Below are 17177 nucleotides of genomic sequence, written 5' to 3'. Positions count from 1 at the left end.
CCCTTCCTTCCGACTTTGCCTTTGTCCCGCTCGCCGGCAGACGCAGCTTCTCTGTTGAAAACAAGGCGTGAAGAATGGTTGTGTACCAAGCAAGCTGCATCTTTAAAAATAACCACCGGATCAGAGCTTTGTGCCTCCCGCTCGGCTGGCAGAGCACTGACAGCAGGCAGTAATGTGTTCGGGTGCATCTGCCCTTTCTCTTCTGTTCGCGGGTTTAGTCAAAGCAAATCCCAGAGATGAAGGGGGTGAAAAAAAAATGTATATAAGATGGCATTTTATTGTCCCTAGCCTGGCGGAGCGATCGGGTGGAGGCTGGAGGGGGGAATGAGGAGAATCTGTAGCGAGTAGATTGATGTTTAAAGACATTAACATTGGTCTTTTAGTAAGAGTTATAAATCCGATGGGTGGCAGATTGAGGGCTGATTCCACATTTTTTCTTCCTCTTCTGTAAAATAATAAATATGATAAAATAGCTCTCAGAACTGCCTTTATCGCAGGGATGAATCAGGACAGTTGGTGTTGCAAGAGACTTAAAACTTACAAATATGTTGCCCTTTAGGCTAGCATTCATCACTCTGTCTGATCCGGGATCTAGACTAAAGGCTTTTGTTGTAACATACCTTTTCATCCTTTCTGGGAAGTATAAATTGGAAGGAGCTCTCACTTTGATCGTAGCCCTGCTGCTGAGATTATTTCCCCTCCCTGGTTTTTTTTGGAGGGGAAGCGCTGATGGTGTCTGTCGTTCTTCCTTTGACAAAAGATCTCGTCTGTGATACCTAAAAAACCTAAAGACGAGGGGGACCCTTAAAAAAAAAAAAAAAAAAAAAAAAAAAAAAAAGGAAAGGAAAAAAACCCTAAACGCAGTGACCTGGCTGGTCCCGCCAGCTGCGTTTCCCAAACGCTCAACGGCAGCACGATAACTTGAGTGGAGAAGCTTCCACGATGGCTGGTAACGGTCTTCGTTAGCTCCATCGGGTTAAGCGCCCGGTAATCCTTGGGTGGGCCCATCAGAGAGTAGTTTAGGTGTTCCGAATTAGCCTCTGAATTTGGGAAGACAGAACGTTTGATAACTGTATTTTGCTTTTCGCGTTAACGCTGTTTCCGTCTTGTGGGGGTGGTTTTGGTTTCGGTCGATTGAGACTAGTCATAGGGGTCGTTTCGGTGAAGCCCCCGACGACCGTGGTGTTCGCGTGGGCGAAGCGACTCAAAACGCTGATGTTTCACTGGGAATGGAGATCGGCTTTTCTCCCGTGACTGCAAACTGGGAATTAACTTCAAAGGGCCAAATATAAAGTCAACGTAATCCGTGGAGGAGAACTCGTCCTTGTGCGCGTTCAGCGTTTGGCGGGTTTGTACGTGGAGGGGTAGTTTAAACGTACAAGCTCTCAGTTGTTCAACCTGCTGCATGTTTTGCCTTCTCATTTTACGTAGCAGCGAACGCTTCAGATAAAAGTTCCACCGGTGTCTTATTGAAGGCTTACGGAATAACTTGTGTGTGTAACGCAGCAAGTAAGGCGGTGTAATTTAACGCTGACTGTGTGCTGCCTTAGCCAAAGAACGGGAACTGGCCAGAATACCCCAAGAAAAACAGCGTATTCCAATTTGTTATCTCTTATCCCGTTGCGTTTTCGGCAGGCTTGCGCATTGGTTATTAATTTTGTCATTTACTTCTTGCCTGTCGCGGTGGCGGAACTAAAGATTTCGGAACGGCTTTAACTCGCGTGCGCAGGCGGTGAAGGGAGATCCTTTCTTTAGGAGAGCGGTCGGGCCGATGTTGATCGAAATTCATCTTGGGTGCTTTATGGAAATAAAGATTTCTTGGGTTTAGAAGAGATGATTAAGCTGCATGTGGTGACAGATGCTGCTGACGGGAAGAAGAAAAGGATGTTAAAAGATCTGCAAGCAGTGGGTTACAGGTATGGATAGAAGACGTATCTGCTCATTAGAGTAAAATGAAAGCCATCATCCGACTCAAAACAGTTTTCCTCGTTACTGGAAAATCCCATCGTTCTGACTAATCCCTATTGGCGTTTTTTGGAGGGGTGGGCGTTGCGCCTCGAGCAGATGCTGTAGTATCTAAGAACAGAGCGTATACCAAAATGGACTTGAATAGTAACGGCATCTTCGCAAAACGCTTGGAAACCACCGAGAGCGTCTGCGAGATGAAGGATCGGGGTGGCTGGTACCCCTGCAAGCGCTCCCCGCTGGCGGCCGCGTGCCGAGGGAGGGTCCCCCCCCGCCGTATCCGCTCTCCAGCCGCGGTCCCTGATTTATGCCGGCGGTAGCGTAGGTCTGACGGCCGCAGGGAAAGGTGGAGAGCGAGCAGATGGGCGAGTTTCCTCCATCTTCTTACATCATCTGTGCGTCTCCTTGATAGTGCTGTAGCTGGACGAGAAAATGCAGATTAAGGCATTCTGTAGCAGGGTGCCGTTAATAATAAATGGGCGTTGATCCTAACTTGAGTATTATTTAAACATGCTGGATGGAGGCAGCAGTCTGCTGGGACCCTCTTAGGTTGCCAAACTGCTTCTCCCTCGCTGGCGCTGCTTCCGAGCCACGGCAGGGAGACGGAAGCGCTGGGTTTTAGGCGGCATCCGTGACGGATGATGGCTTGCAGTGGCGGCTGAGGAGGAACACGAGTGAAAGGTACCTGCCTTGTATGTCTTCTCAGGCCGTGCACAGCGTTGCCCTTCACTGCGCTCTCGCTCGCTCCTCCGCGCTCTCCCTCGCTTCTCCCTTGTCGTGTCCCCCTTGACAGCCCCCGCCAGAGCCCACGGGCGTCTCTCAGGGGACGGCTTCCTCGTCCTGCCTGCCTCGCTCAAACCCTTCACAAAAAGACCTTCCGCGTCTCCCCCGTAGAGCAGCCGAGGAACGGTGCTCGCGCAGACGTCCTTTGGATGATGCTCTGATAAACCTCTGACCTTCGGAGAGCAAGGCGCGGGCAGTGTCTTTTAATCAGTGACCTTTTAGCGTCTTGCTTTGGACTGTCAACTCCCAGAAAAAAAGCAAGGGATCAGCTGCGTCTGTTTCTCGAAAACTGTTCTTCTGGACAGTGACTTAAGCTGCTTGAGCCTCCCTAGATAGATAGATATAAATATAATAAAAAGCTGCTGTAGCAACATCTTTTATTTAAGATCTGTCCAGCGGGTCAAGAAATGAGCTCTAAGACAGGCACACAGCTTTCCAACTTAGCCACGGCGGCAAAGCGCGTAAATTGTGCTTTCAGGCAGGGGAAGCTCCTTTGTGGTGAGCGCGACTCGTAGGGTTCTTCCTTCAAACGGGCCAAACCCCTTACCTTGAAATGCGACCGTATTCAGAAAGACTAAATTTCTGGCGATTGTTACAAATTGCTTTCCGTCGCAAGGTTTGGTTGGAGTCGTGGAATGAAAACCTGAGATTTGCGGAACGACAGGCTTTGTTGCAAAAACCGGTACTAAGGCTGCGGGCCGTGCCAAATTCCTCCCCGCCGGGTTCCCGGGAGCCTCGTTTGCCGTGCCCTCCCCCAGGTCAGTGACAGATAGGATGGGTATCGATCCTCGGCGTCCGCCACGGTAGCCTTTGAAGGGACAGGGGCGACGTACGGCCCTGGAATTTTATCTATCGATATCTGGGTAATAGGAGGACAAGCACGACATCTAATCCCAGCCCTGGGTGACGGATCATAAATCCGTGCCGACGCGGTTCCTGGTAATGGCAGGAATGCGAGGGGAGGGGGCCGAGGCGGACGCCGGGAAGGCAGGAGATGCTGTAGGCTGAAAAACCTTGTGGCCAAAAGCGCACAGGCTTTCATCGTAAAAGAAAGGCCTTTTATTCCTAAGAACTAGTTTGTTCCTACCGAGTGGCGTACCCCGCCCTCCGTTCGCGGTTCGGAAGACGGCTGGAGTTGGAGGGTGGCTTCTCCGGAGGGGGCCGGGTTGGCGGTGGGGCGCTCCCGGCAGCCTCCGGCGTCCCCGGCGCCGAGCGCTTGAACGGTTCGGGGAGAGCACGATTCAGCGGAGGAGCCGCTTTCCTTTGGGCTACCGTTCCTAGCCGGCTGGCTGCCTTGCTTTGGCAGTACGTCGCATCGGTTTTCTGTCACCGTACCGTTTTGGTTACAAACCAGCAGGAAGAATTCCTCGATGCCGTTTCATCACGCAGAAACTCACAGATGTTTAAAGTAAATACAGCCTCTCGGAGCTATTGTCATCTTCTATTCTTACTCTTGAAGCAAGAAAAGCCGTAAAGGTGGCTATAGCGTTTTTTTCCTCCACAAATTTGATAGCTGCGCCCAACTTGCTTGAGTTTGCGGTATATTTTTCTGAAGCGTATGTTTCGTGGCGTAAACGTGCTCCCCAGAAGAAGTCGTTTTGGGCACCACCTTGCACGCCCTCTCTGAAACGCGGCGAGTAATTCCGCAGGCAAGCGCGAGCCGTAGCTGGCTGAGAGCTGGGGAAAGGGGTCGTCCGCCTCGGCGGGTGCGTCGCTGCTGAAAGGTGCTGAAGGTGTTCACGCGTGCGCTTGCTAAAATACGTACCGAGAAAGAGGGGAGGTCGGCCCCTGCCGTTACAGAGGTTGAGGCAAGCCTGTGACGAGAAGATGGATCCGCTCAGAGCGCATGACTGGTCGTCCAAAAATGCGTACGAGCTCTTCACCCGGTGGCCTTGGGCACACGTGGCGAGGTCAGCGTCGATCTTGGCGCCGATGATAACAGGATGAAGCTTGAACCTGGCGCCCCCGTCTCTTTCCGTTCCCTCTTCCGAGGAAGGCTAAGCCTTTGCGCAGAATCGTTGTCTGCTTTGAAAGCAGAAGGCGTTGCGCGTCGCCGAGGAGTCGTTCCTTCGCTGGCAACGCCCTTCGTTAACGATGGGCCATTCCCCTATTTTTACGGACCCGCAATACCGACGATTTGGGAGTAGTTTCTGTGAACGTTAATTCTTCCTACCCCACCTTTTTTTCCCCAAATGGGAACTGTTGGTTTAGCGGGCATGGTGGCGTTGGGTTAACGGTTGGACTTGATGATCTTAAAGGTCTTTCCCAACCTTAACGATTCTGTGATGCTTTTAGTTTTGGTACCAACGTCAGCAGGTGGTACCAAACGGGAAGCACCAGAATTGGCGCTGTCCTTTCTCAGCGCGATTCTTTTAAAGCTAGCTGTGGAAGAATAATACGCATTCGATCTGAAAGTAAAAATACTAGTCCAAGGTGAGCGTCACCGTATCGGTTTGCTGTGGCGCAAGCCTCGGAGGCAGAAGCGGCGCCGTGATAGCCCCTTCCCTTCGCGTCACTTGAGTAAGGTCTCTTCGGTTTGGTTCTGAGGCTGCGGTGCGATGCCTTGCTGGAAAGTAGCTCTTGCTACTCAGTAAATGGGGATTTTCGCCGGGCAAAACTTAATAGCGGCATATTGAAGATGACGGACCTGCACTGCAGAGCCAACTTGGAAATGAGATTTTTCTACAATTCTATCTGTTTGCCACCGTTACTTTTTTTGAAGAGGTTTTTGCCGTGGGAAGCGGAGTTGCGGTTTTGGCCACGCCGAGTCCATGGCTGGCCGTGGAGAAATGTAGAAGAGGGAACAAGAGCTACTTGAATGCAGGAAAATCTCAGAGGTACTTGACTCCGGGTCACAAAACCGGTAATTGGATCTTACTAGAAGAGAAAGTTGCCGTTTCAAAATGTTAGTTGTAAATCTTGGTGGAAAACAAAATTTTCCTCTGAGGGTGAGGGTGAAATTAAAAGAAGAGCTGTTCAGAAATGCCCACGCGTGGCTCCAGACTCTGGGGCCTCGGAGGGTTTCCGTTAAGGATTTTGCACGGGCGCAAGCAGCAGCAGGCTGCCTTTTCCGCTCTTCGCCCTGGAGCTTTCACAACAAGCTTTTCCATGCGAGTGGCCGACAACATCCCTCTCTCTATATCTCAAGTACACGCCGAGGAATACAGTCGGGTTCTTAGCGTGTGTTTGTTAAGCGTTACTTTCCAACGCCAGACCCAATCCTTCTCGTCGCTGGTGCAGGACCTCTTCAGCTGCAGCAGCCTTCGCATGTGATGAGAGCCGTGTCATGCGCTCGCACGTGTACGTATATTTTGTAGGCAGCCTGATGTAGGATTGTTACCGTTCTTTCGCCCCCAAAAAGATGTCACGCATTCACTCGATAGAAAGCAATTTCCTTTCCTTGCCGGCACAATTAGCGTGGATTGTCCATTCTTCTCAAAAGTTCGAGCGTGACGACTGTAGCTTTTTCGAACAGTCTCTCAAGACTTCAAGACCGGATGCACTGAGCTCCAGCAGCTTCTTCCAGCACGGCGTTGTCAAGTCTCTTCCCCTTCCTTGAAGCAAATCTGCGGAGAAACTCAACGGCGATTCGATTTCCTCCTTTCGCCTGCTCCGAAAGGCTCCCGTATCTGATCATGAGAAAAAGTCGCCTTGGCTGCCGCGGGCTTCCCGAGAAGGCGGTTGGTGACTGTTTTAAGGGGATGCTATCTCCGTGATGGATGGAGAGAGCATAGAAACCGCTCGGTGAAGAGAAGGAGCAAGAAGGAGGCAAAGCTTTGGGAGCGGGTGCATTGCTAGGAGTTTATAAAACCTGCTTCTTCTTCACCTCGGCTCTGGCTGGTTATTTAACCACCGCATGCCTTTTCGATAGAAGAGTTTTGGCATGCAGATTAGATTAATCCTCTGGCTTGGGCATCGTGGCATTTTTTCCTCAAGCATTTTTTCCTCGAACAAGCGGTTTGTGTAGCTGTGTGCGTCGTTTCCTTTGAGCCAGTTTATCAAGAGGAATTTTGTTTGCGTTTACGGGCTTCCATAGTTCAGGTATCGTGAACGTCCTTCCTTCGTGGAAGGCGTTTGTCTCAGTATCCGGTAGACTGACTCAGCAGTGCCGCTGCTCGTGACAGAGTACCTGTGGCTGGTGTTTTGTTAGGAATTGAAGAATCGTGCTCACAAGCACGCATTTTTAATCTTTCCCTCTTTCCTCCCTGACGCTTCGCTCTATCCTGCTGTGCTACAAGCGGAGAAAGAATTGATTTTAAATGTGGCCGCTGCATATGAGCCAAGGTCCCTGGGCTGTGTCCAGCTCAGAGGAACTTGTTTGAAATGCAATTTACTCGTCTACGTCTCACCCTGCAGCCTGAAAAGCAAAGACGGCGGTGGTCGACGGCAGAAAGACAATTGCAAAAACCAATTGCATGGGTTGTAGCCAAAGCCGGTCCTCAAGCCTCGCAACTCGTCACCTTACCCCCCCCCTTCCAGTAAGTAGAAAGTACGATGTCGTTTTTCACGTTGCGCGGAGAGATGCGGTAAATGAGGCCAGAGAGTTGCTTTGGGTGATGGAGGAGATGTGCGCAGCGGTTTCTGGCCTTCCCCTTGCGTTGCAGATAGCTGTTTCAGCCGTTACTCAGCTCGTTCGTATTGTACACGTGTGTCGCGTATATACGGCAGTTCACCCTGAAGACCCCCCTCGGAGGCTGCCGTCTTCCGCGTTCCTGTTTTCCTCCTTCGCCTTCTGCTCGAGGTCAAGAGTCCAAGTCAGGTCTTGGAGTCTGTCCGTTACGTACCTCGAACACCGGGCAGAGGGTTTGTGCTTGGTGTTGGACTTGCCGGCAGGAGACTGTTGTCTAACACAGGGACAACGCAAGGGGCTTTCACAGTCCGTTCACGTTTAACGGATGAAAAGCGTGTAATTGTGTTAGGGTTTGGGGTTTTTTTTCCCATTGGCCCTACTCGGGCCCGATCCCCCCAAGTACCACAGATGATGTAAAGTTGGCTTTCCGCAGTAGCTCTCCTTAGCTTCTCTCAACTTCTGTGCTTCTACGCTGGGTCCATAAACTTCATTTCCCCCCCAGTCTTCCCTTTTCTGTGACAACGTATTGTGACGCTGTAAACGTGCCTGACGCTCCTCAGAACGCTGACGTGCTGCCAGTAAATAGTTACCAGGAAACGTCCTGAAACGTTGACATGAAGGTGCCTCTAAAGGGTTGTCGCTTCACGCTGCGTTTTTACTTACTTTGGAGTTTTTAATGGAGGCCCTTCTCGGAAATGACTTTCTCGTCCTGGCGAGCGGGAGCCAGTACGGCTACGGATACCCAGAGCGTTAACTTGCGCCGTTAACTCCGCTGCTTTGACTTAAGCAAGTGAATTTAGGTCAGCGGAGCAAGAGGAGCTTTGCAGCCAACGGCCGGATTAGACGCCCTTTGATTCGGAATAAATACGCAAAGTCCGTGAGGCTGGAGGGGCTGGCTGCTTCCGACCGCGGATCCGGCGCGTCCTTACCTGCACCCTGCCTGTCGTTAACCCCGGGCCCTCGGGGAGAATAAACGCCACCTTGAGCGGGCTCCTGATGCCAGCCTGGACCGAGATGCTGGACTTCTGAAGCCATCAGTCAGCGGGCTTAATGTAGCAGCATCCCGGCATGAAAAGCTTCAGTGGCTTGAACTTCAAATAATTTATTTCTAAATTACTTCTACTGTAATTCTTATTAATTCAAATAGGCTTCTAAGCTGATGTAAAATTCAGTAAACGCAAGGAACAGTTTAATGAATTGAAAATGGGATTGAGTCTTTTAAAGTAAACGTAAAAAAATATGCTAGCAATAATTGCTTAGATGGAAATCAAATCTTAATGGCTTTGTTAATGATTTGTAGTGAATATTGCGTTTATGAGAACATATCAAGCTGATCCTTGTGCAAGAACCTTGTTTTGAATGGGTTTGATAAAATTATTCCCCAGAAGCAGTTAGTAACGTTCAATATTTTTGCCTGCACCGCTTTTGAGATCTTTGAACGCCGCTGGCACCTGACGCCTGCCGGCGGCTGGTTGAGGATCGGCGCTGCGCTGCCCTGACGCGTCCGTGGTTTTTCTGTAGCGAGGGGAGATGCAGCGCCGGCGGTTGACGTGGCTCTTCCCTCGACAGCCTTTGGCGTCTGCGCCGGCGGGACGTGGGCGACGGGTCCGGGGACCCGGCCCCGAGCGCGGGAGGAGAAGCGCGCGCCTGCGAGTCCCCGTGACGAGCGTGCGTGTTAGAGCGGTTCAAGAGCGCGATGTTAAGGGTGCTGATGGCGCGACTGGACGCTCGTCGTCAGTTCTGAGGGATTTGAGCGCGATCGACTCGCAGAAAGCGGAGCAGGAGCCGGGAGAGCGTCCGTGACGGGCTCTTCGCCCCTCTTGCGACTGGGGGGGACTCTTGTCTGGCGCGGGCGTTGTTCTGCTCGGCGACAACTTCTCCTGTTGCTGTTCAAAGTTCCGTAATCTGGAGAAACAAAATTTATGCCAAGGGGGCAGAAAAACGTGCCGAGGCTTCAACTCCGTGCCATCAGGCGCGGAGAGGCGCCCGGCGATTTGTCCGCCTCTTTCTTTCCGAACGACGCGAACTTTTTGTCAAGCGTTTCTTCCCAAGGCACGTCACGTAATAAAAGTACGTCAGAAAGGAAGAGAGATGGAGACAACGCAAGACGAGAGGGGAAAACTAGAGTAGGAATAACATCCCCGGACGTACTCTTTGCAAGCTGCGTAAAACCGTGCATTTTTGCCTTTCTTGCGGCAAACCTGGGAGCGGGACCGCTTCCCTGCCGGTCTCCGGGCAATCAGCTGAGGGCTTCTCCCAGCCCCCCGGCCCTCAGCCGCGTCCCTCCGCGTCGTTGGGCGAATCGTCGATCGGCGCTTCAGAATTTCTCCCGCTTTCCTTTGCCTCCTGCTCCGTAGCGCCTGTGTGGTTCGAAAGCAGAACTCGGTCGTTCCCGCAGGGGACCCCGCTCGGCATCCCGCGGGCTGCCGTCCCCCGGCTCACGTCCCCCGGTCCTGCCTTGGCTCCGCGCTCCTCCGGCCCGCTTTCGAACCCGACGGGCGCTCGGTAGTTACGGAAAAATAGAAACACCAAGGGCTTTGTCCAAATTCCCGACCGCCGCGTTCTTTAAGACGTGAAGCGAATTTCTCGGCGTGCGCGTGATGTAAGGGTTCGATTCGTTAGGAGGAGAGTTTTCGAGGTGGTGACCTGTAAATGATTACGAGGCTCCCACAGCGTAATTGCATCGAGTTCTTTTCTTCCTGGCTCTGGACATTAATAGCGGCCACTGATTACACACGGCGAGTAAAAACTGCTTCCCGAGGGTCGGTCTGCTGAAGTCAAAGGATAACTGCTTCTTGCAGCAAGTCGTTCTTTCGACGTAATTTAACAAAATTCGTCTTTTGAGGGAGGAAGCGAACTTTTGCCGTTTCCATGTGTGCGGCGTGGAACTCGCTCCCCTGAGGCCGATACGAGTATTAAAGCGTGGAGGGGCCTGTGGCGTCCAGCGAGACCTCTCCCTCGTCCTCTGCCTTCGGTCCTGCCTCAAAATACAGCAGCGAGAACGTGCCGGGGCAAGACGGCTCCTGCGCAGTCAAAAGAACGCTGCGCGGTGAGGCCCTACGGCGGCCGGCGGCCGCGGCGTGATCCTGTGTTCCCGTCGTAGAGCGCTCTTCCCATCGCTCCCCTCTAATTCGGCGGCGGCCGGTAGGCTCCGGCGGCGGGGGGAGATGCGTATTTGTATTCCCTGCCCTTGCTGTTTGGAGCGTCGATCCTGCAGGTAATTGCATGCGTGCGGTGACACTAGTATCCGTCCCAGCAAAACCCGGGCGCGGCTGTGCGAGGTGCGCTGCTTTGGTTCCCGGGCGGCTGGAAGGGCGAGGGTCCCCTTTCCTTACGAGCCCAGCTGGCTGGAGGAGCCGGGGTCAGCGGCTCGCCGGCCCGTGTGCCTCCGTCGCCCGCCCAGAGCTCCCCTGCGGAAGATACAAGCTCTTCCTCCGCTAAGCTGGTCAAGAAGAAAGCCAAGATCGTCGGGGCGGAGCGGCCCCGTGGGTCGTGCCGCTGGGTAGATTCGGCAGGAGCGCCGAGCACGCGGCGGCACGTTTCGTTTCCAAGCGAAGCCTGCTGACGCCGTTTCCCATCTTGCTGTTTCATCTTTGCTCTCTCTTTCAGGTGATGGTCAGAATTTGGTCACCGAGGACGTGACGGTGGTGGAGGGAGACGTCGCCACCATCAGCTGCCGAGTCAAGAACAGCGACGACTCGGTGATTCAGCTCCTGAATCCCAACAGGCAAACGATTTATTTCAGAGATTTCAGACGTAAGTTTTCTCTTCCCTCGTTTGAGAACAACTTCTCCCGCGCCTCGCTTGCGCTCGGGAGGAAGCATGTGCGGAGATCTCTTCTTTTAATGTAATGCTAGACGCTTAAAGCTTAGTCAATTCTTTAGAGGGTAGATGAGACAGGCAATCGTAATCTTTTTCCTTAATGGAAACCTTGATGGCCCCCTTTAAAAGTCAGAGCGTCTTACTTTGCAACAGGGATTGATTGTAGTAATTCAGGGTGAATTGCAATTGAGTGCCAAATATTTAGCTGACGCAAACAAATTGAACAGGGCAATGCCGAGACAGCGCAGCGTTCTCGGAGGTAATGTGCTTCGTTCGAAGACCGAACGTTTCAAGACCATCTATGCTTCTTTATAACCAAAACAAAATCCCCCGTCGCCACCGTGCCCGGGGAGTGAGCCTGGCGTTGTTTCCTGTCGTGACAGTGCCAGTCCACTGGCCGCGTACAGTCAGAAACGGGTCCCTGTAGACGCGTATTTTCACAATAAGCACTTCACCTACACATCCCTAAGCCACCGGCTAATAAAACCGTGTCCAAAGACTCGATGCCGTGCCCGGTGATTTACTTACGTCGATTCATCGTAATGATCTGAGAAACGTGTTGCAGGTCCAGACTTGCAGGTAAGAAGCTGGATGGCGGCTGCAGTCGGGAACACACGGGGCGCTTGCCTAGGTGCTGCCGCCGTTTTCATAGACCTTTGGCTTCGTGGCGTGGCGAGGGGGACGCCGCGTCTCCCATGGCGGTCGCTAAGGGTGTGCTTGCTCCGCAGCGCTGAAGGACAGCCGGTTCCAGCTGGTGAACTTCTCCAACAGCGAGCTCCGAGTCTCCCTGACAAACGTCTCCATCTCTGATGAAGGGAGGTACTTCTGCCAGCTCTACACCGATCCCCCCCAGGAAATCTATACCACGATTACAGTGCTCGGTAAGGACCCGCTGGGTGCTTGCAGGGAACTTCGTCATCCCTGGACGCACGGGGTCGGCGGGGCGGGGCTGCGCGCGGCGTTCGGGGAGCGCCAGCCAGCCGGCGCGAGCGACGGCTCTCCGGTGATAGAAGGCAGCAGGGCCGTGAACCTGCAGGCGCCAGGTTTCCGAGGAATTTCAAGGGCCGGTACGTGCCGGCGCTCACCGATCCGAGGAAATCGTTCGCCTTCTCGGGCGGGTCCGGGACCTGCTAACGCCCTGGCCAGAACGTCTGTCCCCGCAAGGCTCGGCGGAAGGGCAGGAGCTGTGCCGCAGCAGCCCTCCTCCGCCTCGTATCCGTTCTCTTCAGGGCGAGAGGAGGCACGTTTCTTGGGAAGATAAGTTGCGGTGGCTGCGTCTCGTTCGGTGATGCGAGAAGGAAGCCAGCCAGAAAGTAGAAGCTGCAGGAAATGTCTTTCAATAATTATCTGATATGCAGAGGGAAAATAAATTAGCGTGAACGCTTTGTAGCATGGGAGAACCGTTCAGTTTACGAATTTCGTGTTTTCGGTAATCAGACTACTCTGATCGCACGCTGCATCTTCTCTGCCGAAACTTGGGGATTCGAGACATTACATTTTAACGACAAAGGGCAGCATCTTTGCCCGTCGCTGATACCCCTTAAGGGCGAACGCTGCTAACAGCGTCGCCGGTGAAGTTGTGACCACGCCTAAGTTTTTGCGCGTTAGTCAGTTGGCTTAGCTGTTCGGGGAGATCTCGAGTTCAACGAGCGGCACGTGACAGCTTCCGGTTCACTTCACCGAAAACTTGTTTCGCGCGCGAAAAGGAGATCAGATCTCCCGATTGACGCCGTCGGTTTACTCATTTGCTTAGGCGTGGCTGTTTGCAGAGCTGAAGTTAATTCTGGTCTGTCCCCCGTTCCCTAAAATACGCTCAGGCGCAGCCCGGCCGAGCTCGCGCCTTCCCTTCGCTCCCTCGGGCTTTGCAGGACTGCCGCAAGACCGATGCGGTTACCGGTAATAGCAGCTCGTGCTATTAGAGCTGTTTCTACGGATCAGCAGCGGCTTTTAAGACTCTATTAATAGGAGAACCTGAGTCGCGGAGGGTGACTTAGTAAGATCTCACCGGCTGATTAGTTTAAATCTGCCTTCTTTTATTTAATGAGATTGGGTTCTTAGGTTTTTATACATTGTTTAAGCAACGTTTATAAGCAGTTCCACTATAGCTATTACGCTTATCGACATCTTCAAAGTTTTAGCCCGCGTTCCGGCGTTCGCAGGAAGAGGAAGCTCTCTTCCAGCTCTTCTCTTTAATCCTACGGACACAAAAATAGTTGCTTGGATTTCATTTCGCTGCTAACGATGCTAAGGCGGCGTTTGAAATCGCAGCCCTTACTTTATCCGCCTGTAAGCCGGCACTGCCTGTCTTTCACGTGGCCGACGAAATGCCGGGGGCTTTGTGGCTTTTGGGGGTTTTTTTAACACGAAGCGTGCTTCGGAATTCAGGCAAAGTCTGATTCGCAGCACGGCCGGCGTGTGCCTGCCTTTCCCCGACATCCCTAAAGCAGCGGGTGTTTTCTCCTCGCCTTCATGGTGTTCCTGGGCCAGGCAAGACCACAGAGACGAGCACAGGCAAGCCAGACCGAATAGACTTCGCTCTGTCTTCAGTTCTACCGAAGAGTAGTTCGGCTGATCTGCTCCTAACGGTCCTCGCGTCGGAGAGCGGAGGGAGGTTTGGGGGCATCCTTCTTTGCAGTCGGTGTTCAGCGAGAGCTTCGCACTTTCTTCTTCCCGCTCTCCCCTGTACTTCGTGACGCGGTATGTAAATTTATTCATTCCTAATTGGAACATGTGAAAATCTCAAATATGTAGCCCGTTCTGTTCTTTTTAGAGAAAAGCCACAAGTGACTAATTAGTCCGTTTGATCATCTGGATGGTATTTATACATATTTGTTCTTCGTTAGCTCAGAAGCGTGTTAGTCACATTTGAACTACGCAGTTGCTTAATCATATTGATCAGAGCAAAGTTGAGTTTCCTTTGGAAGGCCTGGCCTTTTCTGAAGCGGCAGCTCTGTGCGGCGCAAACTCTTGATGTTCATTTTGTTTTTTTCCTGTTTTTTTGCCTCGCTGGCTACCGGCGCTGTCGCGGGGAAGAGACACCTCGCTTCTGGGTCGTAATTTTTAAGCCCGTTCCTCACACCGCTGGGTTGTGCTCCGGCGGTTGTTATCCCCCTGAAGCTCCAGCCTGTTTCTGAACGTTACTGGACTTTTTTTCACCGAGCGTCATCTCCTAGCTTTGTGTTTTATAAGGAAGCGTCTGGGGCAGAGGGCAAACGGCCAGCCTACAGGGCTTGCCGTAGGGCGCGGGGGCGGTTTTGTGTTCGCTTTGTGGTGGTTTGATGGGGGACGCGGGGCTGTGCCGAAGGCGATGGCTTGCCACCTCGGGCTTTCCGAGCGTCTTACACGAGCTCGCCGCTCCTTCCGGCTGAGGCTCGAAGGGAGAGAAAAATCGCCCGGCGAGGTTCGAGGCGTGGTAAGGAACGCGCTCCCGAACCTCAGCTCTTGTGTTTCCTCCCCGTGTCGGAAGAAGCCCCGGAACATGCGCCGAGTCAGGCTGTATTTTTAAGTAGCGACACACGCGACCCAATGGCGCCGAAGACTAAAGCTCTTCCCTGGAACGGTGCCTGCCAGGGAGGGAGAACCGAAAGTTGCAGGTGCGATAAGTAATAATTTGGGAAATGACAACGGTTATTAGGTGGAGAGTGAAAGTGCTTACTCCGATTTCCGTGAAACCGCCTATCAAAGGTTTTGATCGATTGAAAGATCAAATACGTGCTGGTGGCTAGTTTCCTCTAGTAGATTTTGCGGGGTTTCCTGAAGGTTTTATCTTGTGTGAGTGACCCCAAACTGTTTTGTTTTTTTTTTCATCAAGTATGTGTCATCTTCTTTTTTTTTTCCTTTTTCTCGTTGTAGTCCCGCCACGCAATTTGGTGATCGATATACAGAAAGAAATCGCCGTTGAGGGAGAAGAGATTGAGCTGAACTGCACTGCCATGGCCAGCAGACCAGCCACCACCATCAGATGGTTCAAAGGAAACAAGGAGCTAACCGGTAGATGTATCCTCTCGGTCGCTTGCTTTTTTTCAGCTAGCTGAAATGATTTATGTAACGCTGGGTGTTTGTTCTCTGTTGCCAGTTTAAGCGGGGGGGAAGAAAGAAAGAAAGAAAGAAAAAGTAGGGCAAGCTGCTTTAAACGCTGGCTGAGGAACAAAGGAATATGTGGGCTGACAGATCATTCTCTGGCACAGAAGGGCTGAACTCCATTTTGTCCTCTGCCTACCTGCCAGACTCGAGTACAAGGTTCTGGAGTCCTTCTGTAACTGCAGGTGACCTTGAGGAGCCCCGGAGCTGTGCGTTGAATTTATTTCTGCGGTGGTTTACCTAGCTTTCTGCCCTGTTTTAGGTACGAGTGGGCTCATTTGTGACTTGGGCTGTAAAGATTTTCACTTCACCTTCACATCTAGCCCTCTTGTTTGTAGAGCGTTTTCTCTGTCTTCAGCTGAATATTCATATAAGACGAGTTCCTCCGACTCCCTGAAGTCTGGCTGCTCCCGGTATTTGCACATTCGAGTCACCGGCTCTGATTGCATGTGACGTGCTGTTAGTTTAAGTCTGCACGTAGCCGTGAGCTCGGTTGACAGCACCTCTGTGCTTTACCCAGCCTGAGACGCCGAAGAGCTCCCTACGGAAGTCCAGACTCGTTACTTCAATTCCACCCCCGCTACGAGGGCAAGATAAAAACCCTCTCTTGAAGTGCGGCGCCTACGAGCACGCGAGCTGAGCGCGTGCCGGTGGAGGCGGGGGACGCGGGCCCGCTGCCGGCGAAGCGGCGCCCCGCCGACTCCCAGCGCCGCGCGTCGTCCGAGCGGCGTGCAGATCTCCCAGCGACCCCTTTCTGGGGTTCCCTCCCCGTTCCGGCGGGCGGCAGCGCGCTGGCGTTTGACCCTTGGCGCTTGACCGCTCCGGCTTCTCGGTGGAGCTTGCTCGTGTCGGCAGCTGAATCCCGGCTTTCTCTTCGAGAGCTGCTGAGCTGGGTAGTAGGCTCACCCTGCCGATTCTTTGGGGTTTGGGGTTTTTTTTTAAACAGGAGTAGAGAAGCTGAAATCCTGGGTTGCGGGCTGCGAATAGCGGGGAAGTGTAGCTTCTCCCATCAGGAGGCCTTTCCTCTAGATATCGAGGGGTGTCGCTTAGTATATATTATACGGAAGTATTTTGCCTTTGAAAGACCGCTGCCACAAAAGCTGCTCTGCACGTTTTGACTGCGACTTCTTAAATGAAAAGCCGCAGATAAGAGTGTTTGAAAACGGAGTGGAGGTGCGTCGTCAGCAAGCGAGCCGGTGGAGAAATCCTTTTTCCTCCTGTCCCGTCTTTTCTTCCGTGCCCTGCGTTAGGGCATCCTTCGGGCCCCGCGTCCCGAACCGTGCTTTGCGGCGGCCGCCGCCGCTGCTATTCTCTCTCCTTCAAACAGAGCGCTGCTGAAATGCTTCAGCCTATCAATACTACTTTTAATTAAGTTAATCTGTTTAATCGCTTTTCTAGCTAATTGTTGATTCGAGAGTGGGAGGGGATTTGTAGCTCCATTGATTTAGGAGTTCGGGGATTTGGGACGGTGAAAGGGGCTTGTTAATCGTTGCGGCGGCGTAGCGCGGCCTCCGACTGGCAACAGCCTCGCGGAGAGGCGTCTTACGTCAGGCGCGCCTGCCCCCCTCCCCTCGGCCTCCGTGGCGGCAGAAGGCGGACGGTTACCCGAAGGGGATGCGTCACCGGGGCGCGGAAAGGAGGGAGGTGCGCCGGGCGCAGCAGGTACTCCCTCCCGCGATCACTCTCTGCTCTCTCTGTCCCCTCCCCGGCAGGCAAGTCGGAAGTGGAGCAGTGGTCCGACATGTACACGGTGACCAGCCAGCTGGTGCTGAAGGTGGGACGGGAGGACGACGGGGTCCCTGTCATCTGCTTGGTGGATCACCCCGCTGTCAAAGACTTGCAGACGCAGCGTTACCTGGAAGTCATGTGTGAGTAGCGGAACTTTTCCTTCTCTGAACGTACGGAATGGCTCGCTTAAGAGCGCAGGAAGCGTTCCCGACGTGACAAAGCGATGGCC

General features: G+C 52.9%; 1 protein-coding gene across 1 annotated transcript in view; it reads left to right on the top strand.

Annotated features, from left to right (window-relative positions):
- The window catches only part of CADM1 (cell adhesion molecule 1), a gene marked incomplete at both ends in the record, with an annotated part of 155252 nt that overhangs the window by 95744 nt on the left and 42331 nt on the right, over positions 1 to 17177 (top strand). Inside the window, 4 exons of the mRNA XM_082010029.1 lie at positions 10928 to 11074; positions 11869 to 12021; positions 14993 to 15130; positions 16933 to 17088. Of these exons, the coding sequence (XP_081866155.1) occupies positions 10928 to 11074; positions 11869 to 12021; positions 14993 to 15130; positions 16933 to 17088 (594 nt within the window). The remainder of the gene's footprint in view (positions 1 to 10927; positions 11075 to 11868; positions 12022 to 14992; positions 15131 to 16932; positions 17089 to 17177) is intronic.

Source organism: Phaethon aethereus, assembly GCF_964289735.1.
Source record: "Phaethon aethereus genome assembly, chromosome: 23".
Classification (NCBI taxonomy): Eukaryota; Metazoa; Chordata; class Aves; order Phaethontiformes; family Phaethontidae; genus Phaethon; species Phaethon aethereus.
The sequence above is the reverse complement of the archived record's forward strand: the minus strand, read 5'-3'. Positions and strand labels throughout refer to the sequence as shown.